Source organism: Pseudorca crassidens, chromosome 3, assembly GCF_039906515.1.
Source record: "Pseudorca crassidens isolate mPseCra1 chromosome 3, mPseCra1.hap1, whole genome shotgun sequence".
NCBI lineage: Eukaryota > Metazoa > Chordata > Mammalia > Artiodactyla > Delphinidae > Pseudorca > Pseudorca crassidens.
The window spans coordinates 49,580,011-49,606,203 of NC_090298.1; the positions used below are offsets into that span (position 1 = coordinate 49,580,011).

General features: G+C 36.1%; 2 protein-coding genes across 8 annotated transcripts in view; both read left to right on the forward strand.

Moving 5' to 3' along the window:
- Window positions 1-26,193, forward strand: part of IPO11 (importin 11) — a 249,969-nt gene that overhangs the window by 157,854 nt on the left and 65,922 nt on the right. For 5 of the 7 annotated variants that reach the window (XR_010941971.1, XM_067730786.1, XM_067730785.1 and 2 more), the window contains one exon: window positions 23,220-23,315. Coding sequence is in view for 6 of the 7 variants with exons in the window: in XM_067730786.1 (XP_067586887.1) it covers window positions 23,220-23,315 (96 nt within the window). In the remaining variant the exon portion in view is untranslated. Of the gene's footprint in view, window positions 1-4,956; window positions 5,066-6,731; window positions 6,863-23,219; window positions 23,316-26,193 lie in introns of those variants that run through there. The other 2 variants (XM_067730788.1, XM_067730787.1) reach the window with 2 other exon arrangements.
- On the forward strand, window positions 5,061-7,724 carry LRRC70 (leucine rich repeat containing 70). Its single transcript, XM_067730792.1, has 2 exons — window positions 5,061-5,185; window positions 5,679-7,724. The coding sequence occupies exon 2, from the start codon at window positions 5,690-5,692 to the stop codon at window positions 7,583-7,585; it is 1,896 nt and encodes a 631-aa protein (XP_067586893.1). The 5' UTR covers window positions 5,061-5,185; window positions 5,679-5,689; the 3' UTR covers window positions 7,586-7,724.

Below are 26,193 nucleotides of genomic sequence, written 5' to 3' on the forward strand. Positions count from 1 at the left end.
TCTGTAAATTGGCATGCTTTTCAGTACCTTCAAAGCACTCTCTCTTTTTTTTATTGAACTATAGTTAATTTACAATATTGTGTTAGTTTCAGGTGTACAGCTTCAAATTCTTTTCCATTATAGGTTATTACAAGATATTGACTATAGTTCCCTGTGCTATTCAGTAAATTCTTGTTATTTATCTATTTTACATATACTGGTGTATCTATTTAATCCCATACTCCTAATTTATCCCTCAGCCCCCCTCTTTCCCCTTTGATATTCATAAGCTTATTTTCTGTGTCTTTGAGACTGTTTGTTTTGTAAATAAGTTCATTTTTATCATTTTTTAGATTCTACATATAAGTGATATCTTTATAATATTTGTCTTTCTCTGTCTGACTTACTTCACTTAGTATAATCTCTGGGTCCATCCATGTTGCTGCAAATGGTAATATTTCATTCTTTTTTACGTCTGAGTAATATTCCATTTTGTGTGTGTGTGTGTGTGTGTGTGTGTGTGTGTGTACACACACATACCCCACATCTTCTTTATCCATTCATCTGTTGATGTACACTTAGATTGCTTCCATGTCTTGGCTACTGTGAATAGTGCTGTTATGAACATTGGGGTGCATGTATCTTTTCAAATTAGAGTTTTCATCTTTTCCCAGGAGTGGGATTGCTGAATCATATGGTAGCTCTATTTTTAGTTTTCTAAGGAACATCCATACTGTTCTCAACAGTGGCTGCACCAATATACATTCCCACCAGCAGTGTAGGAGGGTTCCCTGTTCTCCATTCAAAGTACTCTTTGTTTTTCCTTTGTAAAACTGGTCATGATTGTAAATCAAACAAGTGTTTGTCTAGCAGTTTTTTATATGTATTTTGTTTTTTACCCACAAATATTTGTATTTGAAAATAAAAGGACTTAAAAATTGTTATTTATTAATTTACATAGAGTAAATTTGACCTTTTGGGGGTATACACTACTGTAAATTTTCACACATGTAGATTTGTGAAAACATCACCACAGTTAGAATACAAGGAATAATTTTATCACCTGAGGAAACTCCCTTCTGCTATATGCTTTAGGAAAGTCATCCTCCCCTTGACCCTTAACTCCTGGCAACCACTGATCTGTTCTCTTTCACTATAATTTTGTCTTTTTGAGAATGTCATATAAATGGAATCAGGCAGTATATATCCTTTTGAAGCATAATGTCTTTTAAATCCATCCAAGCTATTGTGTATGTTATTAGAATGTTCTTATTTTATTGCTGAGTAGTATTCCATTGTATGGATGTACCACTTCAGCCATTGAAGGACATTTGGGTATCTAGCACATTTTTTTGGGGCCACACTGTGGGGCATGTAGTTCCCTGACCAGGAATTGAACCTGCACCCCCTGCATTGGAAGGTGGAGTCTTAACCACTGGACCACGAGGGAAGTCCCTCTAGTACATTTTAATGACTTTCTCAGTAAGTTCCATGAGCATGACAGCCTGGACTTGTTAGCATGTGTCCTCTCTCTCTCTTTCCGTATCTTATTCTCTCTGTCTCTATGTGTGTGTATACAGACATTACACACATGCACCAACACACACACACCAACCATACATGGTGCTTTATTTTTGAACCTTTTGTGTAAATTGCATCAATCATGGCCTTTTACTCCTAAATACTTCAGCTTTTAGTCGTCATGTCTTTGTAGTCTCTTTTACACTGTAATGTCATTTCCTGAGTCTTTCTCACTTAACGACTAACATTTTTGAAAAATACAGTTCTACTCTGTCTCCTTCTCTCCCTTTCTTTCTCCCTTACTCTCTCCCAGAATGTTCCTCATTTGGGGTTTGTCTCATATTTCCTCATGGTTAGATCCAAGTTAATCATCCCTGGTTGGAATATTACATAAGCAATGTGTCCTTCTTGAAATATCGCATCTAGCAGTATGTGGTGTCTACCTGCTTCTCATTAATCATGTCAATTCTGGTCAAGGTGTTGTCCGATTTCTCCGCTGTATGATACTTTTTTTTTGTTTTTCCTGGCAACTGTTAAGCAATCTGTATTGAGTTACTGCTCCTCATTAAAATTTTCCCCTACATTGAGCAAAATGATAATATTTTTTATTGTTACTGGACTAATTTTTATTGTAAACCCCATTTCAAGTTTTCATTCTTTTGATTTTAGGATCTATAAGTAATTTTTAAGATCCATAATAAGGTCAGTAACTGCTATTGTAAACCATTCTTTAGATGTAAACCCATCTTGATTGGTTTATACATAGACGCTATATGTCTAAATAATGTAGATGGCATATATGTAAAAGATGGTAATAGAACAGTTTTCCTCTTATTTTTGTATTTTTGTACTTGTGATGGAATTGCTGAATGGAAAGGAAATAGATATGTGTTGAAACTTAAGGCATGAGATTATTTAAAGATAGAGGTAGTACAAAAGAAGGTTTAGCAATAAGAATGAGAGAGAAATAATTTAGTGAGCCAATCTCCTGGAAAGAAGAGGGAGGATGCCTACTTAGGAGGCTTAGTGTTCAGAAATAGTTCTATTGAATATTAGTAGGAATGAGAAAAGGGATACGAGGAATCATTTTGATGTATTATTCCAGAGCAAATTCAAAATGTCACAATTCAGTTGGGGAGAATTATTGTGCATTGGAGATATATGAAGATTTTATTAAACATGTTATAGAACTTAAAGCTCATGAGAGGATTTAAAATTATCTAAATAATACAGATTACTGTGAAATGAAAGTATTTAAAGCACAGGGAAATGTACACTCCGGTAAGTGCAGTGGGAAGCTGGGAAACTTGAGTTCTTGTCTAAACCTTGAGTGGGCAATTTTGCCACTAATTAGTGATGTGCTCATAGCAAGAAAGATGCAGAGGTCTCTGGATTCTTTCCCTGTATCAACTTTTTTCATGTTTTGATTTCTGCGGTCTTCTTTAGTAGTGATCACTTGTGTCTAAGAGCAGCACCTCCTAGATGAACAGATCTTTACTTCAAGATCTAGTAAGAATAAATATTTTTGTCTGCTTTGGATATTTCTAGAACAGAGGACAAAATTAATTAATGAATGTTCTGATCTTGTTACCTTGTAGTTTACCCTCTTTAAATTTTATTTTGATTTCAATGGACCAATTTCTCTGACTTTTTCTAGACTGTAGGAGAGTAAAAAGTTTTCCTTGACTCTCTTAGGGTCCCTAGCTGGGTCTGAAAATTAAACTGAGAAAGACAAGACAACAGGATTAAAGCATACAAATTTAATGTACATTTTACATGTCATGGGAGTCTTCATAAGGAAATGAAGACTCAAAGAAACTGTTAAACCTGTGTTTGATGTAGAATGGCAAGTCATGGAAAGATACGATAGGGAAAAGTGTATGAGGTAAGTATAATAAACCAGGGGAAATTTTACAAGTCCCATTTGTTTGGATTCTTCTGAGTCCTCTTGTCTTTGGAGATAAGGATTCCTCCCATTATAGGGAGGGCAGTTCTCACTTGAGGGTTTAATGACTTCTTTCAGGGGACAAGGGCAGGGAGTATGGGGGTGTGGCTAGGGGTGGGAGAGGTCAGAGAGAGAACTTCCTGCTCATGCTGTATGCTCAGACTCCTTCAGCTTAAAGTATTCAGTATGCCAAGGTGTATATTTTGGGGTATCGTGTCCTGAACCCCATTATAATTCTTTAAGTTGTATGACACAGTTGAAAAAAATCTGTGAGACGTATCTCATTATGATTTGTATGTTATTGAAAATATGAAACAAAATGAACTTGAAAAACCTAGCTCTTGTTCCATCTTTACCTCTAATTTATGTCATTTCTCTGTCATTTGGTTTTTTGGTTGTTGTTTTCTAATTTCTGTGTTTATAAAATAGCAGTAACAATAACCAGCCACAAAGGATAGCTGTGAGATTTGTAAGTCATTTTGATAAAGATCTGTTATCTAGTATGCACCTCTGATTTTTTATTGTAATTGAAAGAAAGTGCTGGGTATTATACAAAATATTAATATGGAAATAATTTATATTATTATCTGAAGTAGTTGTCTTGATGTGAAATAAAGCTGCTTTAATATCAAAAGGGAGTTATAGTATACAGTTATATATATTATTACTGATATTTTAAGTGCACTGTCAGGGTATTAGTAATATTAATAAATGTCAGAATTAGAAAGTCTAAGCAGTCAGGTTTTTGGAAAATTAATGACTAAACAATGTATAATATATAGTTTATAGTCAACTCTTTAAATCCTTACTTTAAAATATTACATTATGCACAGATACATTTTTATTGTAAAAAATTCGGGTTAATTCAGATGTATATATGGTCAAAAGTCATTAAAGGGCTTCTTTCACTCTCCTCAACTTTTCTTGTCAAAGATAACCTTTGTCAGTAACTTGGTATGCAACCTGATATCAGTCTATAACTCAAGGCATATACCTTAATATATTAAGGTACTAATTGGTCGTATTCAATACTTTATATGCACCAATTTTTTTTAATTAAAAAAGAACAACACAGAAGAACAGCATCTGTCAAGTTCATTGTCCTAAATTACTTGTTTTTGCTACTTGTTTTTTTTTTAAGGAATAAAGCAAAATTGAAGTCGCTACTGTATATTCAAAACAATACAAATATAAATATTCTATGCATTTAAAAAATTCACAAAAGTTACATTACTCTTGGGCTTCCCTGGTGGCGCAGTGGTTGAGAGTCTGCCTGCTTACTTCAACTTGCTTTTTCCATTCGATAGCTATTTGTTGTTGATGTATACAGAGTTTGTTTGTTCTGAATATTTAAAATTTTCATGTTTAAAAAATACTTACTTTTAAAATGAAATATTTAGGTTTGTGCGTTAGGAAAACTCAAGTTAACTGCATTCTGAAAAAATAAGTTCCTGAGATTTCCTTTTAACAATACTTTTGAAACACAGATAACATTACTTCCTGTCTCTCAGTTTCCTGTATCCATGGCAACCTCTGTTTTACACACTGAGTGTGGAGGAACCAATGTGAAGAGTGGTGTTTCCTGAGCAAATTGTGACTTAAAAAAAAAAAAGAGGTGGAGGGGTGGAGGTCAACAGTGCCACAAAAGAAATGGAGTTTAGAAATGTCGCTCTTCAGATATAGAAAGAAAACCTTTACTTGAATCAGCTGAGTGTTAATAATATGAATTTCCTGTTCTTGGTAAGATTATTTATTTAAATATGAACTTTTAGCTGAAACAAAAAATAATTTGGTTTGTAAAAACCTGTAGTTTAAAGAGAGTTTAATTGTTCTGTAATGAATGTGTATAATTCCTAAATTATAATGTTGTTTAATTGATATTAGACTTTAAGTTGATAAAGGGGCATATTATATCCAAAGATCTTTATCCCTGCATCATCATTTGTCACTTTAGTTATAGTCAGTTGTAATATTTAAGTTAGCAAACATTTTATTTTGCAGTTCATTAAATTTGAATTATCATTTTGTCAAACAGTGGGTTAATGGCCTGGAGGTGCTAATAATTCTAGAACGTATTTCAGCCTTACTGTTTTATGCTATCACCATAGTATGATTTATGATACTTAGTATTATGGCTGATCCTAATAAAATAAAATATAGAATTTCTAGTATTATAAAACTTTCATTTAAAGAACTTTTTGATGATTTAAAGTTTTACCTTTTCTTTTTATAGCCAATTTTGATATGAACAGAAAAACCAAGAACAGGGCTATGTGTGGAGTACGTTTTTCTCTGCCTTGCCTACGACTGTTTCTACTTGTTACCTGTTATCTTGTGTTATTATTCCATAAAGAGATACTTGGATGTTCGTCTGTTTGCCAGCTCTGCACTGGGAGACAAATTAACTGCCGTAACTTAGGCCTTTCAAGCATTCCTAAGAATTTTCCTGAAAGTACAGTTTTTCTATATCTGACTGGAAATAATATATCTCATATAAATGAAAGTGAATTAATTGGACTTCATTCTCTTGTAGCATTGTATTTAGATAATTCTAGCATTGTGTATGTGTATCCAAAAGCTTTTGTTCATTTGAGGCAGCTATATTTTCTATATCTGAATAATAATTTTATAAAACGCTTGGATCCTGGAATATTTGAGGGACTTTCCAATCTTCGTAATTTATATTTACAGTCTAATCAAGTATCTTTTGTTCCAAGAGGAGTATTTCATGATCTAGTTTCAGTTCAGTACTTAAATCTACAAAGAAATCGCCTCACTGTCCTCGGGAGTGGTACGTTTGTTGGTATGATTGCTCTTCGGATACTTGATTTATCAAACAATAAAATTTTGAGGATATCAGACTCAGGCTTTCAACACCTTGGAAACCTGGATTGTTTGTATCTAGAAGGTAATAATTTAACAAAAGTACCATCAAATGCTTTTGAAGTTCTTAAGAATCTTAAAAGACTTTCTTTGTCTCATAACCATATTGAAGAAATACAGCCCTTTGCATTTAAAGGACTTGTCAGTTTGGAGTATCTCCTCCTGAAAAATTCAAGAATTAAAAATGTTACTAGGGATGGGTTTAGTGGAATTAGTAATCTTAAACATTTGATCTTAAGTCATAATGATTTAGAAAATTTAAATTCTGACACATTTAGCTTGTTAAAGAATTTAATTTATCTTAAGTTAGATAGAAACAGAATAATCAGCATTGATAATGATACATTTGAAAACATGGGAGCATCTTTGAAGATTCTTAACCTGTCATTTAATAATCTTACAGACTTACATCCAAGGGTCCTTAAGCCATTGTCTTCATTGACTCATCTTCAGGCAAATTCTAATCCTTGGGAATGTAACTGCAAACTATTGGGTCTTCGCGACTGGTTAGCATCTTCAGCCATTACTCTAAACATCTATTGTCAGAATCCCCCATCCATGCGTGGCAGAGCATTGCATTATATTAAATGGACTGACTTTACAAATTGTGTTACATCTTCAACAAATGTATCCAGAGCTTGGGCTATAAAATCTCTTCATATTCATCACAAGACCACTGCATTAATGATGGCCTGGCATAAAATAACCACAAATGGGAAACATTTGGAAAACACTGAGAGTGTTACTTTCTGGGAACGAATTCGTACTTCACCTGCCAGTAGATTTTTTCAAGAGAATACCTTTGGTAATCCATTAGAGACTACTGCAGTGTTACCTGTGCAAATACAGCTTACTTCTCCTGTTAACTTGAACTTGGAAAAAAACAGTGCTCTACCGATTGATGCTGCTTCGGTGTCAGGGAAAACATCTGTAATTTGTACACAAGAAGTTGAAAAGTTGAATGAGGCTTTTGACATTTTGCTAGCTTTTTTTATTTTAGCTTGTGTTGTAATCGTTTTTTTGATCTACAAAGTTGTTCAGTTTAAACAAAAACTAAAGGCACCAGAAAACTCAGGGGAAAATAGACTTGAATACTACAGCTTTTATCAGTCAGCAAGGTATAATGTAACAGCTTCAATCTGTAACACTTCCCCAAATTCTCTAGAATGCCCTGGTTTGGAGCAGATTCGACTTCATAAACAAATTGTTCCTGAAAGTGAGGCACAGGTCATTCTCTTTGAACATTCTGCGTTATAATTCAACTGAATATTGACTATAAGAAAACCTCAGTGTCATGGACATGAATAAAACTGAAGCATCCTTATAGAATTATAGACTTTATTTGGATATATAATGAATTATATGAGCTTAGCATTAATAAATATGTTTTTAATAATTTGTGAATACTGTATTCATTCAGCAAATATTTTCTTTGATAATCACTGTATTAAGTAATTAATAATAACTAATGTTTCTGTGTACCAAGCACTATGCTAAATACTTCATATATAACATTTAATCCTTAAAAAGCCTTATAAGGTAGTACTATCTACATTTTACAGGTAGGGAAACTTAGGCAGAGTGAGTTTAAGAAACTGTCTCATATTCTCACAGCTTGTGACACTTTTTAGGTCTGTCTGATTCCAGAGCCCATGCTTTTAATTTTATACTATACTGCTGCCTGGGTGCTAGGGTTATAATTGTGAATAGCATGGACATGGTTCCTATTCTCAGTAGAGCTTGAAATGTAGAGGAGGACACACATGGTTATTGTACAGTATGATAAATACTGCACTTGAAGGTACTCTCTTGTATAACATATGTGGAGGTGAGAGATAGCTTTATGAGAAAAGTGACATTGAAACTGGATTGCAAGGGCTAAGTAGAAATTAGCCCAGCGAAAGAGAGCTGAGTAGTAGGTAGAGGGTTGAAGAAATAGAATACTGCTTTTCAGGAACTAAAATTCAGTCCAGCTGGAGTTGTGAGTGGTATATTATGAGATTTGCAGCTAGAGAGAGAAATCAGACGATGAAGGATGTTGTAATTTCATGTTTTTCCCTAGGGCAGCAGGGAGCCATGGAAGGATTTTAAGCATTGTTAAGGGAACCTAATGCTGCTGTTTGGCTACACATTCAGGGATTCTTTTTTTTTTTTTTTAATAAATAAATAAATTTATTTATTTATGGCTGCACTGGGTCTTCATTGCTGCATGCGGGCTTTCTCTAGTTGTGGTGAGCAGGGGCTACTCTTCATTGTGGTGTGCAGGCTTCTCATTCCAGTGGCTTCTCTTGTTGCAGAGCACAGGCTCTAGGCACGTGGGCTTCAGTAGTTGTGGCTCGTGGGCTCTAGAGTGCAGGCTCAGTAGTTGTGGCGCACATGCTTAGTTGCTCTGGGGCATGTGGGATCTTCCCGGACCAGGGCTCGAACCTGTGTCCCCTGCATTGGCAGGCAGATTCTTAACCACTGAGCCACCAGGGAAGTCCCAAGGATTCTTTTAAACATTTAGCATTTGGCAAATACAAACTGAAAGTGCACTCTTTCTGGAAGGAACAAGACTAGAAACAGGATTAATCTGAATCTCGCATGCAGTAATCGCTGATTCATGGGAGAGATGCTGGAGCCCTGGACTGGGGTGGTGGCAGAGAGGATGGATGGATTCTAGAGCTACTTTGGAAGGTGCCTTGGTGATTGGCAGAGGCATGGCAGGTGAGGGAGAAATCAGATGTTAGGTTTTTGGAAAATATTTGCCGTTAGACTACAGGCAACATTTTAGAAAACTCTTGTTTATTTATAAACCACATAGAGAAGTAAATACACCTGTTTTAATCACTACTTAGGTCAAGAAATAGAACATTCAAACATAACATATATGTGGACATTTCTTGAACTTAAAAATTATAGAAATAACCAAGTGTTTAAGCTTTAAGGTGGAGGGGGACCCACATGTAATAAGGGCATTTTCACTCCATTTCTTACCCACACCACAACAAAAACAGTAAAATTTGCCATATTTGTTTTTAAGCGTTGGCAAAATGGGAAAAGAAAGCCTGGAAACCTTTTACAAGGTTCTGAAAATGAGCTTTGATGTTAGGTCTTCCTACCAAGTTGGTCCTTCATGCATTTCCCCACATCCTATTGTACTTCTTGTTCTCCCTTGTTAGAAGGATCCCACTCCTTGCTTGTCTTCTGTTACTGGGCCAGACTGGAAAACGTATTCATGGACTTGTAATATGTTGTGCTGCTCTGGACTAAGGAAAGAGAACGGGGTACGTGAAACCAAAGAGAAGGTTGTTCTGTTTACCGGTTAGACTTTGTTTTTATGCATCGCCTACTGAATAGTAACTTAATTTTTTTCCTCCTGAGAAGGCCCATTTTATTTCTCATTAAAACTTTTTCTTTTCTGTTACTGGACTTGCTGATAAGGCCTTAGGTGAGTGGGGAGGGATATGCATCAGTTGTCTCAAATTATTATCTAGTTTATTAGTGATTTCACAGTTATGGAGCAATATTAACAAGTGATAGGCCCATGTTTTTCAGTATTATACTGTCTCAAGTATAGTTTTTTAAAAGTGCCCTCCATCTCTAGTCATCACTCTACTGAAGTTGGTAGGCTCTTGTGGCTGCATACTTTAATGTGAGAAGCCTTGTGGGTTAAAAGATAAATATGGAGAAAGCAGCATGAATGAAAGGAATGTATAGTATGCGTTCTACTGGTCCAAATGTGCCTTGTTTCATTGTTCCTGACTTTTGAGGCATCATGTGACATAGTAGACGGCACTATATTTTAGTGGGAAGTAGTTTTTTGATTGTCAATAGTGTGTAATTGTAATATACAGTACTTTCCTTTTATCTCCATGTCTTCCCGTATGTCTTGAGTTTCCGGTACCTGAGCATAAACCCTTGCCTGTTCTTAGTTTGGATATTGGCTTTGGAAAATCTAACTTTTTGCCAGATACCTTCTCTGATACTCTTCCTAGTGTTAATTCTATTCTTAATACATAAGTTCACATTTTCTTTGTATTTTGTTTGAGGTCCCATGGAGCAAATATTTTTATGTTCTAGTTCAGTTTCCTCATGTTTTGGCTTTCAGAACCCCTTTTCTTAAATCATCTGCTTCTCATCTATGAAAGCCTCCTAAGGCATTGTCCTCTAGAATGGGGACCTGTGAGATAAAAGAAGAAAATATGTATGGTCTCTACCCCTGATTCTTGGCACAGAGCTCCTGAAACCCTTGTAATTTCCTAAGTGATAAGAACATTAGGAGCATCTTTTGTTCTGACGAGGCAGCTCTGGGGTGGGCTCCTAGACTGAGGTCACCAGAGAGACTGAGCCATGACTAGAGGCTTGGAATTTTCAGCTCCAAGCCCCATCTTCCACAGAGGGGAGATGAGCTGGAAATGGAGTTAATAATTGAGTATGTATGTAAGGAATTCTCCATAAAATCCCAATAGTAGTGTGTTCAAGGAGCTTCCAGATGGGGGAACACATCCACATCAGAGGGGTGATACGCCCCACCTCCACAGGGACCAAAGCACCTGTGCTCAGGACCTTCCCAGACCTTGCCCTCTGTAGCTCTTCATCTGGCTATTCATCTGTATTCTTTATCATATATTTTAGTAAACTGGTAAACATGTTTCCCTGAATTCTGTGATTTCTCTGGCAAATTAGTTGAACCTAGGGAGGAGTCATTGGAACCTTTGGCATCTGAGGTACTTGGGGGGTGGCTCAGTCTTGTGGGTCTGAGACCTTAACCTGTGTGATCTGACATTATCTCCAGGGAGATAGTGTTAGAATTGAGTTAAATTGTAGGCCATCCAGCGGGTGTCACAGAGAATGGCATGTTGGGAAAATCTTCCACACAATTGGTGACCAGAAGTAAAGTGTGCTGTGAGTAAAGAAGACTCACAGAAGAGAAACATAGTAGGGAAGGACAAGGTTTCTCCCTACTTGGGAAGGAAAAATCTGAGTTTTTTTCCATTTAGGACCATACCCTCCTGGAGTTTCATTCCTACTGTAAATACAACTAACCAGGTAAATTCAGGCAATAGCATTCTTAGCAGATGGAATCCCTCCATGGAAGTCCTAAGACTAAGAAAGTGTTTGTCAGAAAGAAGGCTAGTATAGCTGGAGAGTAGTATGAAAAGTTAGGTGAGGTCAGAGAGAGGTAGGCAGCAACCAGGTCAGATGGGGCTGAGTAAACCATGATTAGGAGTTTGGATTTTTATGTGTAATGGGAAGTTACTGAAAGGTTAAACCCTTACTTATTTACTTAATTTATTAAAAAAATTTTAACATCTTTATTGGAGTATAATTGCTTTACAATGTTGTGTTAGTTTCTGCTGTATAACAAAGTGAATCAGCTATATGTATACATATATCCCCATATCCCCTCCCTCTTGCATCTCCCTCCCACCCTCCCTATCCCACCCCTCTAGGTGGTCACAAAGCACAGAGCTGATCTCCCTGTGCTGTGCAGCTGCTTCCCACTAGCTATCTGTTTTACACTTGGTAGTGTATATATGTCCATGCCACTGTCTCACTTCGTCCCAGCTTACCCTTCCCCCTCCCCTTGTCCTCAAGTCCATTCTCTACGTCTGCGTCTTTATTCCTGTCCTGCCCCTAGGTTCTTCAGAACCATTTTTTCTTTTTTTTTAGATTCCATATATATGTGTTAGCATGTGTAAACCCTTACTTTAAAGCAAGGGAGACATGATCAGATTTTGCAAAAGAGCACTGTGTAGAGAATGAATTAGAAGAAGCAAAGAGTGGAAGGGTCCCCATGTGGGAAGTTATGCAATAGTTCAAAGTAGAGACAGAATTGACTTGCAGCACGCTGTTCACAGTAGGAATATAGAGAAGTCGAAAAATTTCATGGATAAATGTGACAGAATTTGATGATAAATTGGGTTTTTGAAGGGTAGATGAGGAGAAAGGTCACAACTGAATCCCAGCTTCTGGCCTGAGTCACTGGGTGCTTAGAATTGCTCTGTAGTCAGATAAGGACAACTGGAAGAGAGCCTGATTTTGATTTTCTATCTTGTTTTGCTTTGTTTTTGTTGGGAAGGCACTCAAAAGTTTGGTGTTGGCTACCTTAAGTTAGAGATGCTTGTGAGACTGCCAAGAGTGGATAAGGAGGATGTAGATGTAATAGGGTTCCAAAGCTCAGAGAGGTCATTGTGAGTGCTAGCAGTATTTAGGAGGAATTTGGCAGTGTGCCTGAATGAGGCAGGTCTAAATAGCAGGCATTTAACTCATTTTCCCTATAAGAAAAATCTACATAAGGTTTTTGGTCAGCTTGAATGTGTTGTATTTACAAAGCTGTAACAAAATAGTCAAATGCCTATTATATTGTTAGTTTAGTTCCATATACATATTTTAAAATAATGTAAATAGAGAGATTTTTTCCCCGTTATTTCGTGATAGTTTTATTCAAATGCTTCATGTAAATCTTTGACATCAATGTTCTCATCATCACAGACTTCCCTTCTGATCACATAACACTGTTTTACAGAGCACATTATCTTCAATTGCCTTGTGATAACTTGTATAGCTCTGTTTTCAACAATGTCCACCATTTATAATGGTGAGGTCGTGCCTCCAACCCAATAATTACTAAATCTCTATTAAATTCTTTTGTATCACTTTAAAAAAAAAAGTTTGTCAGGTGACTCCTATAAGCTTTGAAAATAAGCATTGGTTGGGTTTTTTCAGCCTAATGTCGTTTCCAAACAGTTCTGTGCCAGTCATTGATCATCTTCTTTTTAATGGAACCTTAGTATATCTTCACTGAGCAGTGTTTCTTAAAGCATAGTCTTCCTCTTGAAAATCATATAATATGGCAGTTTCTTCTCATCCCACTATACATAGATCATTGTAGTTATTTCTTATTGTCTTAAAGATAACGGCTTGCTTTTCCCCCCTACCTCTATGCAGTCAAAAAAGAAAAAAAGTTAATTGGGGGAATGTTTTATAATATGTAAGGATAATTGTTGTATAAACTTTAATTTTAAAATAACTTAGTGAACTTCCATTATGAACTTTTTATCCTTTTATTTCCTTGCCCAGTATTTGTCAAGGGAACTAGATTTATTAACACATACACTGTTCCATGACCACGAAGAGAATTAACTATGTAGAAAGGATGTATGTTTCCATTTAAGTGACAGAAATATTTCCAGCCTAGGTCCTGGAAAATAGAGAGGGGAAAAACCTGATCTTAGTATAAATGTCACCACTTTTATAACTTCCGGTGTGGTAGGAATTCTGGAATAAGACCGATAAATCAAGGCTTTTTTCGTTTTCCTTTTTCTTTTAGTAAACTGCTGTTCTTTGCTTAATATTGTTAATATAAGCAGAAAAGTATAATTTACAGAATATTTTATTTGATTGTGTCTTTTAGTGCTTAAAAACTTATTTTCTTAAATTACCTTAACTTCATCGACCCTAGGATTTAATGATGTGAGTGGGTTCAGATATTATTAGGTGCAGTGTACAAATAGTATAATTGTTGTCTGGTTAGAGCAGAGAAAATTTTAAAGTATCTGAAGTTCTGATTTCTTTCTTTCTTGGGCTTGCTACTATGAAAAACTTAAATCATCAATTTTCGATTATAAAACTGTTCAGAAAAAGTAACTGAAAATTTGGTGTTTCTGCATTCCTGTTTTCCTCCAAGGCCCAAGGGAATGAAGTTGTGATGTAAATGTGTAAATCCATCACTTACAGAGAAGTTACTTAAGGCACAGGCTCTATGATGATGGATCAGTTAATCTAAAAACTGGAAGTGTAAAATGCTTTCTAGAAAAATACTGATAAAAATTGGATAAGTGGAAAGAAACTAGAGTCCTGTTCACATTTAACCTAATATTTATTGTTTAGGCTAACCAAATGAATATTAGAATATTTCTTTTATTTGTGCCTTTGGGATTAAAAATTTTGCACTGTCTTTCTAGGGGCATTTTCTTTTCTGGACACCTGTGGTTGGGTTCATAGTGATACAAAAGGACAAATAATTTTAAGCAAGCGTGATTTTTTAAGTTGGGTGAAAAACACGAGAATGATGGATTTTTTTTTCTTTAGTACATAGTTTTCAAAAGCAAGAAAAAATCACTCTGTGTGAAGTTTCTGCAATTCACATATTCTACAGATACTGTTACACACCCAGAAAATGTCATACCTTTAGGAAATACTAAGTCAAGATTAAGAGCTGTAGTTTTACTCATGTGCATTTAACTGAAAAAGAAAAGTTTACTAAACACTATGTGGAATTGTTTTAAATGATCAGATGGTCTTTACCCACTGAGTAAAATTTTTAATGCTCTCACCTACTTACTTAATGTTTGTGTCTGTATATATATATAGAACATCACTTACCACATACTTGAAGAACAAAACAAGCAGATGTTTAAAAAGGCCGGTCTTCTTTCTGTAGCATAGTTGTACCTCTGGTCTGTGCAAATAAATTAATGTATCAACCAAGTATGTAAAATAATAAAAGGAAAAGTATGATAGGTAAAAAGGAAGATTACTAATACTTCTTGCCCTTCAGTTTTACTTTTATTCTCTCCTTTCATCCTTGATGTTAAACTTTCCTTGCATTTTCTAAGATGAATGTTTCAGATGTAGATTCCAACACAGCCACCTTCTGTTCTATTTTCTGCCTAATGTCAGGTGTAGACTAGTCAACTGTAATATGTTATCTACAGCTTAGTTACCTATACTTGTAATTTTAAAAAGAAGTAAAAATAGTATTGTTTAAAAAAAAAACAAGGGAGGGCAGTTTTCGAGCTTTGGGGATCATAAATTCCTATGATTATTTATTGTGTGTTCACATGATGCATAATGTTACCCTAAGAGACATAAAGAAATAAACGTAACATATGGGCTCTGCTTCATGTTACTTACCATCTTAGGGAGAGCAGGCATGAAAAATTAAAGGACATAAGAAGAAAGTAATAAAAAAGGTGCCACATGAGTGGCACGCCAAATGAGTAGTGCAGAGGTTTTATGCTATTGGAAATTCAAAGGACAGAGTGCTCAATTACAGTGAGGTAAAGAGTGGTCAAGGGAAGACTTCGTGAAGAAAATGTGAATTATACATTGAATAGAAAAAAGGAGGGAGAACATTGTGAGGAGCAGGAAGGGGGTAAGCAGTTATTGGAGTCAGGAACTTCTGTATTCAGGAGGTGATGACTTAATGCCTGAGAGCAGTGAAAGGAAGAATAGTTCAATACCACTTTGGAAAGGTGGTTTTAGTAGAGCTTGCTGAGGTTCTCGATAGGCCTTGAAAGTTCTTAAATTAAGGAGAAAGAAAAGAAGGCACCCATTTGCCTCCTTGAAGCCCTCAATAATAAGGGAATGAATAGAATCAGTTGGGTCCCATTTAGCATTGTGAAATGAAAATAAGTTTATATCAAATTTGGGATTCCTTTAGGAGAAGCATCTATCCTAATGCAATAAATAAAAGATAAGTTAACTTGAAAATTCTAAGATCTCAAGTGGTGGTAGAATGATCCAGTCTCTAGAGGCCAGTGATGAGGCTTAGAGAATAGTAATTTGCCAGTGCTTCATGAGCACCATCCAGACGACAGGACTGACAAGACTGACTTAAGCCAGTAAATAGTGGGTCGGCCAAAAGGTTCATTCAGTTTTTTCCGTAAGATAGCGCTTAGTTGTCTTTAACTTCATTTGAAACAATTTTGTTAAATTGTATTCTGACAGCTGTCATATCAGCGTGCATTAAAAAAAAAACATCAAAATTGGTGAAGTTTTGTAGCTATTTTAATATTGAAGATGGAAGAAAAACAACATTTTCGGCATATTATGCTGTATTATTTCAAGAAAGGTAAAAACTCATCTGAAACGAAAAAAACTATTTGTGCAGTGTATAGAGAAGGTGCTGTGACTGACAATGTGTCGAAAGTGGTTTGCAAAGTTTCGTGCTGGAGATTTCTCGCTGGACAGTGCTCCGTGGTCAGGTAGACCAGTTGAAGTTGATAGAGATCAAATCAAGACATTAATTGAGAACAATCAACGTTATACCACACAGGAGATAGCCAACATACTCAAAATATCCAAATCAAGCATTGAAAGTCATTTGTACCAGTTTGGTTATATGAATCGCTTTGACGTTTGGGTTCCAAGCAAAAAAAACCTTTTGACCATATTTCCACGTGCGATTCTCTACTTAAACGTAATGAAAAAGTTCTGTCTTTAAAACAAATTGTGGCAGGTGGCGAAAAGTGGATACTGTACAATAATGTGGAATAGAAGAGATTGTGGGGCAAGTGAAATGAACCACCACCAACTACACCAAAGGCCAGTCTTCATCCAAAGAAGGTGATGTTGTGTATATGGTGAAATTGGGAGTCCTCTAATTTGGGCTCCTTCCGGAAAACCAAATAATTGCAACAAGTACTGCTCCTAATTAGACCAACTGAAAGCAGCAGTCGACGAAAAGCGTCCGAATTAGTCAACAGAAAACGCATAATTTTCCATCAGGATAACGTAAGACTGCATGTTTCTTTGATGACCAGGCAAAAACTGTTACAGCTTGGCTGGGAAGTTCTGATTCATCCATCTTATTCACCAGACATTGCACTTTCAGATTTCCATTTATTTCGATCTTTACAAAATTCTCTTAATGGAAAAAAATTCAATTCTCTGGAAGACTGTAAAAGGCACCTGGAACAGTTCTTTGCTCACGAAGATAAAAAGTTTTGGGAAGATGGAATTATGAAGTTACCTGAAAACTGGCAGAAGGTAGTGGAACAAAACAGTGAATACGTTTTTCCATAAAGTTCTTGGTGAAAATGAACAATGCGTCTTTTATTTTTACTTAAAACCTGAAGGAACTTTTTGGCCCACCCAGTAAGTCAGAAACCTGTAAAATTGAGAAAGTCAGTTATTCAGGATATCATAACCTGATTTAGAACAAAAAGGAACATCTCTTTTGTTGCTTCATTTCTTTGTCCTTTAGTTTCTAAGTTCCCTGAGGTGGCCATCTTTTTTATCCCCAGGGCTTTTCAGGATGTCTAACATGTTTTGTGAGCTCATAAAATGTCCACTAAAGTGAATGAACTTGACCATGGTGACCTATACACCAGGAAGAATTGGCCTAGGTAATATGACCACTTACTCTAATCACTTCTTTCTTTGTGAGTTAATTGGTATCCTGGTATAAATCCACCTCTTATTAATACTCAGTAAGCCAGTCTTCTGAAGTCTGCTCATGGGAGTATACCAAGATAAACTTCTGGCTGGAATAATCAGTAATCAGTGTTTTGTTTTTTCTTTAAGCTCCTGAATGTTGTTTTTTCTACCGTGCTGTAGAAACCTGCGTGTTCCATATCCATGGATACACAGGGCCTACCGTACTACACCATTTTATAGTATAAGGGACTTGAGCATCCATGGCTATCGAGGGACCATTGTATAGACTAGCATGGAGTTCGGCTGTCTCTTTCAGGGATACTAGGTTGCCGTGCCCTAGTTAATGTGAACTGCCACTTCGTGGTAAGCACTGATTTTGGAGAATTAAGAGTTGAGTGAGATTTAAAATTACATGGTTTTCTCTGGCTACCTTTACTTCTCCCACATTATACCAGACACCAGATTTGAATGGATATACACAAGAAGACTACTATTAGGAGATGATACACTGAGAATTCTAATAAAGTATTACTCGTAACTCCAGTATGTAATACATATAAAAGAAAAAAACTGAGCTTTTTTCATAAAGAAACAAAAACAGTATAATACCTAGTTCCTGGCTTGTTGTATTTAAAGAAATAATGTATATAAGATTATCAAAGTACAATGACTTTTCTCCTTCCCTTTGTTCCTCCAAACCTATTGCTATTTCATTCCTGGTTTCCAGCTCTCTTTTGATTGTTTCCATTTTAGATGTCTAATTACATTTTAAAGCATGTAATTCAGAAAGATTGTATATTACAAAAAACAAGATTTATTCTTAATTTATAAAGTACAGGGTTGAGAGTATTGTGTGGATAAAAAGGGAAACAAATGCTTAATATTCAAAAAGAGTCATAAAGAATACTGTCTATAAAAATTTTATTTTGAAGACTTCTTCTTAAATGTAACATTTACACATTTTTGTAATACTTTAAAAAGGAGGAAAAGAATTTGTAACTTCTTAATGCTTGTTTTCTTTAAACATCTGTATGCAAGGAAAGTACAAGCCTCTTTTAGGTTTTTGTTACCTGTATTATTTTGGGGTACTTTTCCCAAACTGCTTAATGAGTGGTAGTTGAGTTGCATCCTTCTGAGCGCTTTTTGAAATTGAATACTCTGAAGATAATTTTTGTTTAACTTCTCCTTTTATTGATCCCAAAATGTGGCATAGAATCTCCTTTTCCACTCTTTTTCTTCAGTCCGTCTCCTTTTCTAGAGTCAACTCTTTTCATTCAAAGCCAGATTACATACCTTTCTACTCTGTGCCATAGGCATTTTCCCCTTTTCTGAACTTGAAGTCCAAGCCTCACCCGCTCTGGCACTTACTAAGTACCCCAGGGTAAGCATGGTTTCCCCCGTCTACTGGAATTAATCCCCCCTTTTCCCCCGCTTTCCCCCAGGCTAGATCTCTGCCTCTTGTGTCCTTTTCTATGCAGTATGGGTGACATTTCAGTGAAAAAAATGACTGACTGAGGTTGCCTCACCTCCCTTCTTCACCCCTACAAGATAGTCATGTAAGCCTCTCACTTGGTAGAGCTAGAAATTCAGCTGGAGGCAGGGGAGGGAAGGAGTGTGAATCACAGTGATCACATGACTGACTTCTCCTCCAAGCCTGAATAAGCATGGGCCAGGACAGTAGTCTTTCTTCCTGACTAGCATGTGCAGGTAGAGCCGAGGTTGGACCTATATCTTCTGGCCTGTGTCCAGTCTGCTTCTGTGAGTATCCTTATCTCTTCTTTAGTTTGATTTTAACACTCTTTTTTGTCAATCATTCACTAATACTGTCTTTTGGCTTTCTGTAAACCTCAGGCTCCTGAACCTATTAGATTTCTCTCAGAACTTTTCAAGCTTCATTCTGGTTCTAGCAGTGTCATCTAAATAATCCGATCATTTATGAGAAAGGGGTGAAGTTACTGCCTTTGGCAAGAATTGTGCAGTCAAAAGTTTACCTTATCCATGCTGCAGTTTATCACAATCTGTTCTGAGCCTTCAAGGCTCATTCTGTAAATGTTCATCTCTGAATTGAGGCCCAGTGCTGTAGCACTGTATCATTTTCTAATTATGGCAAAGATATAACTTCTTACCATCTCCTCAGAAACATGTGTGACCATGCTGGTAGCCCCAGCATTGATCAATATGATAATTTGAAGTAAAACATGTAAACAAATGAGCTGGTTGTCAAATTATACCTTTTTTAAGTCTCTCTCTCCCCTACACTGCCTTATAATTAACATTCACACACATAGTAGAACATGGTCACACGTGGGTTGTCAGATACCTGTTAGGAAAATTCATAATCATTTTGAGAAAATACACAGTACTCAGAAATTCCATTGATTTCTTGGGAAATTTCTAGCCCTAGAAGGTGTGGGGTTGATCTTGGAGGTGATCTGAGCAGAGAAGGCAGCTGCCTGAGTGGATTGTCCCTAAATAATACTGACATAAAGGCCTGGTAAAGAGCCTTGGAAGCTATAGAATACAGGACTTTTGTCTTTTTCAGCTAATTGAAATCAGTTGTTGATAGCTATCCAGAATGCTGCTCTGTTAGAAAGGAATGTCAGGCCCTGCCTGCCTTAGCTTGCTATGATGGATTAGTGGTGAATTAACTCTGCAGTGGGAAGGGAAAATGGCTGTATTCCTTGCCATGTATCTGCCATCCCCGAGTCCAATCTTCACTTTACAGACAAGAAGACCAACACCTAGAGAAATGACAGAGAGTGGCTGAACTTTTAGTGCACAATCTTGGTTTCTAATGCTTTTTAAAAATCATTTACTTTAATATGACTTTTAAAAATTTGACATATAGGTAATTTACAGTGTTTCAGCTAAACAGCAAAGTGATTCAGTTATATATATATATATACACATATATATACACACATGTATATATTCTTTTTCAGATTCTTTTCCATTATAGGTTATTACAAGATATTGAATGTAGTTCCCTGTGCTGTACAGTAGGTCCTTGTTGTTTATCTATTTTATATATAGTCATGTGTATCTGTTAATTCCAAATCCCTAATTTATCCTTACCCCCCTTTCCCCTTTGGTACCCATAAGTTTGTTTTCTATGTCTGTGAGTCTATTTCTGTTCTGTAAATAAGTTCCTTTGTATCATTTTTTTAGATTCCACATATTAAGTGATATCATGTAATATTTGTCTTTCTCTGTTTACCCTACTTCACATAGTATGACAGTCTCTGGGTCCATCCATGTTGCTGCAAGTAGCATTATTTCATCCTTTTTTATGGCCAAGTAATATTCCATTGTATATATATGTACCACATCTTCTTTATCCATTCATCTGCAGATGAACGTTTAGGTTGTTTCTGTGTCTTGGCTATTGTGAATAATGTTGCTCCGAACATTAGGGTTCACATATGTTTTTGGATTAGAGTTTTCATCTTTTCTGGATATATGCCCAGGAGTGGGAATCCTGGGTCATATGGTAACTCTGTTTTTAGTTTTTTAAGGAACCTCCATACTGCTCTCCATAATGGTTGTACCAACTTACATTCCCACCAACAGTGTAGGAGGGTTCCCCTCCAGCATTTATTGTTTGTAGCTTTTTTGATGATGGCCATTCTGACTGATGTGAGGTGATACCTCCTTGTAGTTTTGATTTGTATTTCTCTAATAATGATGATGTCGAGCAGCTTTTTATGTGCCTGTTGGCTCCAATACCTTTTTCTAAGGTGTTTCTCGCTAAACCAGATAAGGCAGATTGTATGTGTGTTTCTTTCTTGAGAGATTTTAAAAATTCTTATGCGAAGGATATATAATGATATCAAAAATATATACTCTTGCAATAGGTTGTTACATACATATTAAAATGCAACGGAATGATAACAACTATTGGTTATTTTGCCCATCTGGTGATTTAGTTCTCTAAAACCTGATCACACTTGAAAGTACAGACAGAAGGTTTTGACTTTACAAAGGTGAGAACATGACCCAAACTGTGTTGACTTTGGGAACTACTTTTAGTGAACATTTTAAAACTTAATTATGCATGTGAATGCAGTATGAGAAACACAGTATGTCCCTTGCAGGAATGATGCTATTAGTTCCCTGGAGATGAGTTATAATTTATTCAGTTATTTTTAGCTAATTTTGTGTGCCAGTAAATGGTCATATACTTCTACTTTTTAAAAGTTAGGCTTATTAAGGTATAGTTCACATACAGTAAAACCTCTTTTAAGCATACAGTTGTGGCAAATGTACACAGTGTATAACACTTCCACACTCAAGATACAGAACATAACCATCACCCCCAAAAGTTCCCTTGTGTCCCTTTGCCTGGCAACCACTGATTAAATAATTTTGCCTTTCCAGAAAGTCACATAAATGGAGTCATACGGTATATAGCGTTTCAAATCTTTTATTTTTCTCAGTGTAATGTTTTTGGGATTTATTCAAGTTGTTGCAGGTATCTGTAGTTTGTTCCCTTTTATTGCTGATTATTCCATTGGATAAATGTCCCACAGTTTATCCATTTGTTAGTTGGTAGACATTAGGATCTTTGCAGTTTCGGATTATGAGTAAAAGTACCATAAATACTTACATACAGATCTGCGAATACTTGTTTTGGTCTTGGGTAAATACCCAGGAATGGGATTGCTTAGTTGTGTGGAGTGTTAACTTATAAACTGCCAATGTGTTTTCCAAAATGGATGTGTCATTTTTTATTCTTACTGGCAACGTATGAGAGGTCCTGTTGTTTTTCACCCTTGCCAGCACTTGGTATTGTCAGTCTTCTTAATTTTACTTATTAAAATCTCATTACAGGGAATTCCCTGGCAGTCCAGTGGTTAGGACTCGGCACTTTCACTGCAAGGACCCGGGTTCAATCCCTGGTCGGGGAACCAAGATCCCGAGCAAGCCGAATGGTGCGGCCAAAAGAAAAAAAAATTTCGTTACAGTTTTAATTTGCATTTCTCTGATGACGAATGATATTGAGCATTTTTTCAAGTGCTCATATGCCATCTGTATTATCTTCTTTGGTGAAGTATCTGTTCAAATTTTTGTCCATTTTTTTTTTTTTTTTTTTTTTTTTTTTTGCGGTACGCGGGCCTCTCACCGTTGCGGCCTCTCCCGTTGCGGAGCACAGGCTCCGGACGCGCAGGCTCAGCAGCCATGGCTCACGGGCCTAGCCGCTCCGCAGCATGTGGGATCTTCCCGGACCGGGGCACGAACCCGTGTCCCCTGCATCGGCAGGCGGACTCTCAACCACTGCGCCACCAGGGAAGCCCTGTCCATTTTTAAATTGAGTTATTTGTCATCTGAGTTTTCAGCGCCAAGTTCTTCATCAGATTTATGTTTTACAGATATTTTTTCCCAGTCTATCGCTTGTCTTTTTCCTCAGGAGTAGAGACTTTGGATATTCAAAATTTTGTACCTTTATTCTTTTAGTTATGACATTAACACAAGACTATTATAATAAATTAAAGAATATTAAAGCATCTCTTTCCCATCTGATCTACCCACCTAAGTATTTAAGCATACTGGTAATCTACTGAAAGAAAATTTTACTGTAATATGCAAAGTACAATTTCTGCTTTAAGAAATATATTTTGAAAGTTTCTTTTGTACTTTCAGACTAAAATTTCTCTTCATGTTCAAGAGGATAATTGAGGGGAAAAAAAAGAATTACCTGTTGAAATACTTCATTTTAACCTATTTTGCTCTTCTTTTATTCTAGTGTTATCCAAGATAAATTCTGTGGGATTATAAACATCTCAGTGGAGGGCCTACATGATGTCATGACAGAAGATCCTGAAACGGGAACTTATAAAGAGTAGGTGGATCATTTAATTAATTGCACTTGGACTTGGAGAGTAATTAATTATATCCTGCATTATTTTTGTTTACTGTAACCATATAAGTTGCCATGGTATGGCAACTTTTAAATTTTGTCTTTATAAAAGAAAAATATTTTTGTTACTTATAATATTGTTGGATCTTGAGATAAGCTTAGTTTTGTTATAGTGAAATTCTCAATTGGACTTCTTTGGTCTAATCATCATTTTATGATTTGACATTAGGTTTTTTAAAAAAAATTCCAAGTGTATTTTAACATATAAATTCCTCTTTTAAGATATCTTGAATAGTATGTTCTTTTTTTCCGCTAACAGTGTTCCCCTGCCCTTCAGGTGAGTTATGGAGAAAGGGGAATGGATTAGCATCTTATATTTGTATTTGACTGGTTGAAGCATCACTGGCACCTTTAAGATATTAGAGGGTCATATGGTACTTGACTAGTTCCAAAAGAGTGTAGTTAAAATTACAGTTGATTATTGAACAACGTGGGGGTTAGGAACACCAACCCTCTGCACACCAACCCTCTAAACTCCACGTATAACTTTACAGTTGACCCTCTCTGTATCTGCGATTCCACATCTATGGATTCAGCCAACCACAGATTGTGTAGTACTGTAATATGTGTAGCACTGTAATACGAATTTATTGAAAAAATCTACACATGTTCAAATCTGTGTTGCTCAAGGGTCAACTGTGTATTCTTCGGGAGATTAGTTAAAATTATGTTATCAGGAATGCTGATAATCTCACATTTATATAACTATTAATGTGAAAAAAAATTTTATCACTATATCCTGTTATTTATAATAGGAGAATTATCATATCTTTCTTAATATTGCTATTAATTTAAAGCATGTTTCATATAATGATAAGCAAGGCTTCATGAGATTCCATACTGCTTGACTTCTCAATAATGTACTTAGCCCATTTTCCTTGCTTTTTATAAAACCATCTATAGCAAATGGGAAAGATTGCCATTTGAATCATACTTTGTTGAAAAATATGGAAAGTAGATATGTGTAGTTGAATCTTATTAAACATGTATAAACAAAATGTTTCTGGCGTGTAACTTAGCTTTCAGGAACATAGGAGTTCAGATGAAGTGGAAACCTCAGACTTTTGTGATTACAAACCCAAAATAACAAACCATTTTATGTGTGTAGGCAGTTTTTAAAAAGTTAATGTAGGGGGCTTCCCTAGTGGTGCAGTGGTTGAGAGTCCACCTGCCGATGCAGGGGACACGGGTTCGTGCCCCGGTCCGGGAAGATCCCACATGCCGTGGAGCGGCTAGGCCTATGAGCCATGGCCGCTGAGCCTGCGCGATGGGAGCCTGTGCTCCACAACGGGAGAGGCCACAACAGTGAGAGGCCCGCGTACCGCAAAATAAAAAAAAAAAAAAAGTTAATGTACGGAATATGGCACATGACTATAAATATTGTGTTTACATATATAATAGGTGACAAAGTTTACAACTTTGTGAAATATTTAGGATATATTCAAATGTTCCCTGTCTTCTTTGGAGTATATAATTTAGTTAGGGGGAGGGCGTGTATAATAATAGCACCATGAAAACACTAGTAATGTGTAAAGACAATGATATATGTTTTGAACAAAGCACACAAAACAGTAGTATTCCAGATTGTGCTTTAATAGAATGTCAGAGAAAGAAAAGGCATAGTGTGTTAACTGGAAGCGCTGAGAGTCAGGAAGTTGTTAGAAATAAAGTTTAGAAATTATCTAGTGTAGTTTCATTATTTAAAAGATAGGTTACAGAAGCTCAGAAAAGTGCAGTGACACCGCAAATTAGTGGAAGAGTCAAGACTAGAACCAAGGTCTTTTGGCTCTATATGCCACACTCAGCCATGAGGGAAGTTTTGGTTTGTAAAAGGAAAATGTTGGATGTAAGCACAACAAACTGACTGGGAGACCATTATCTGGTCTCCCAGATCTGGGAGGTGCATATATCTGTTTGAATTAGTGTTTTTCTTCAGATAAATACCCAAAAGTAGAATTGCTGATTTATGTAGTAGTCCTGATTTTTGGAGGAGCCTCCATACTATTTTCCATAGTAGCTGCAGCAATTTACATTTCTACCAGTAATGCACAAGGGTTCCCTTTTCTCCATAATTCTTGCCAGCATTTGCTATTTCTTGACTTTTTGAGGATAGCCATTCTAACAGGTGTGAGGTGATATCTCATTGTGTTTTTGATTTCCATCTCCCTAATGATTGGTGACGTTGAGACCTTTCATATGTCTGTTGGCCCTCTGTATGTCTTATTTGGAAAAATGTCTGTGCAGATTCTCTGCCTGTTTTTTAATCAGATTGTTTGATTTTTTTGGTATTGAATTGAATTGAATTTTTATATATTTTGGATATTAGCCCCTTATCAAATACATGATTTACAAATATTTTCTCTCATTCAGTAAGTTGCCTTTTCATTTTTTTGAATGATTTCCTTTTGGTTTAATGTAGTCCCACTTGTTTGTTTTTGTTGCCTTTGCTTTTGGAGCAGATCCAAAAAATCATCACCGAGACCAATGTCAAGGAGCTAACCACTTAGTTTTCTTCTAGGAGTTTTATTGTTTCAGGTCTTATGTTCAAGTCTTTGGTTCCTTTTGAGTTAATTTTTGTGTATGGTGTATGGTCTAGTTTCATCTTTTTGCGTGAGTTTCTTTATATGTTTGTATTTTAGTTAGTAGAGTTCTTATTTTATTAAACCAGGAAAATATATTAATGACACCTGTAATTTGCTTTCTGCTTGTCTTTGGTTAGAGTGGCTTCCCTTTTTTTCCTTAAATTATGCATTGTTTTTAGGCACAAAGGGAGATGAGATTGACAACCTATTGCCAAAAC

What these genes read in the sequence shown, in the direction of transcription:
- LRRC70 (XM_067730792.1), top strand. Translation starts at nt 5,690, where the DNA reads ATGAACAGAAAAACCAAGAACAGGGCTATGTGTGGAGTACGTTTTTCT.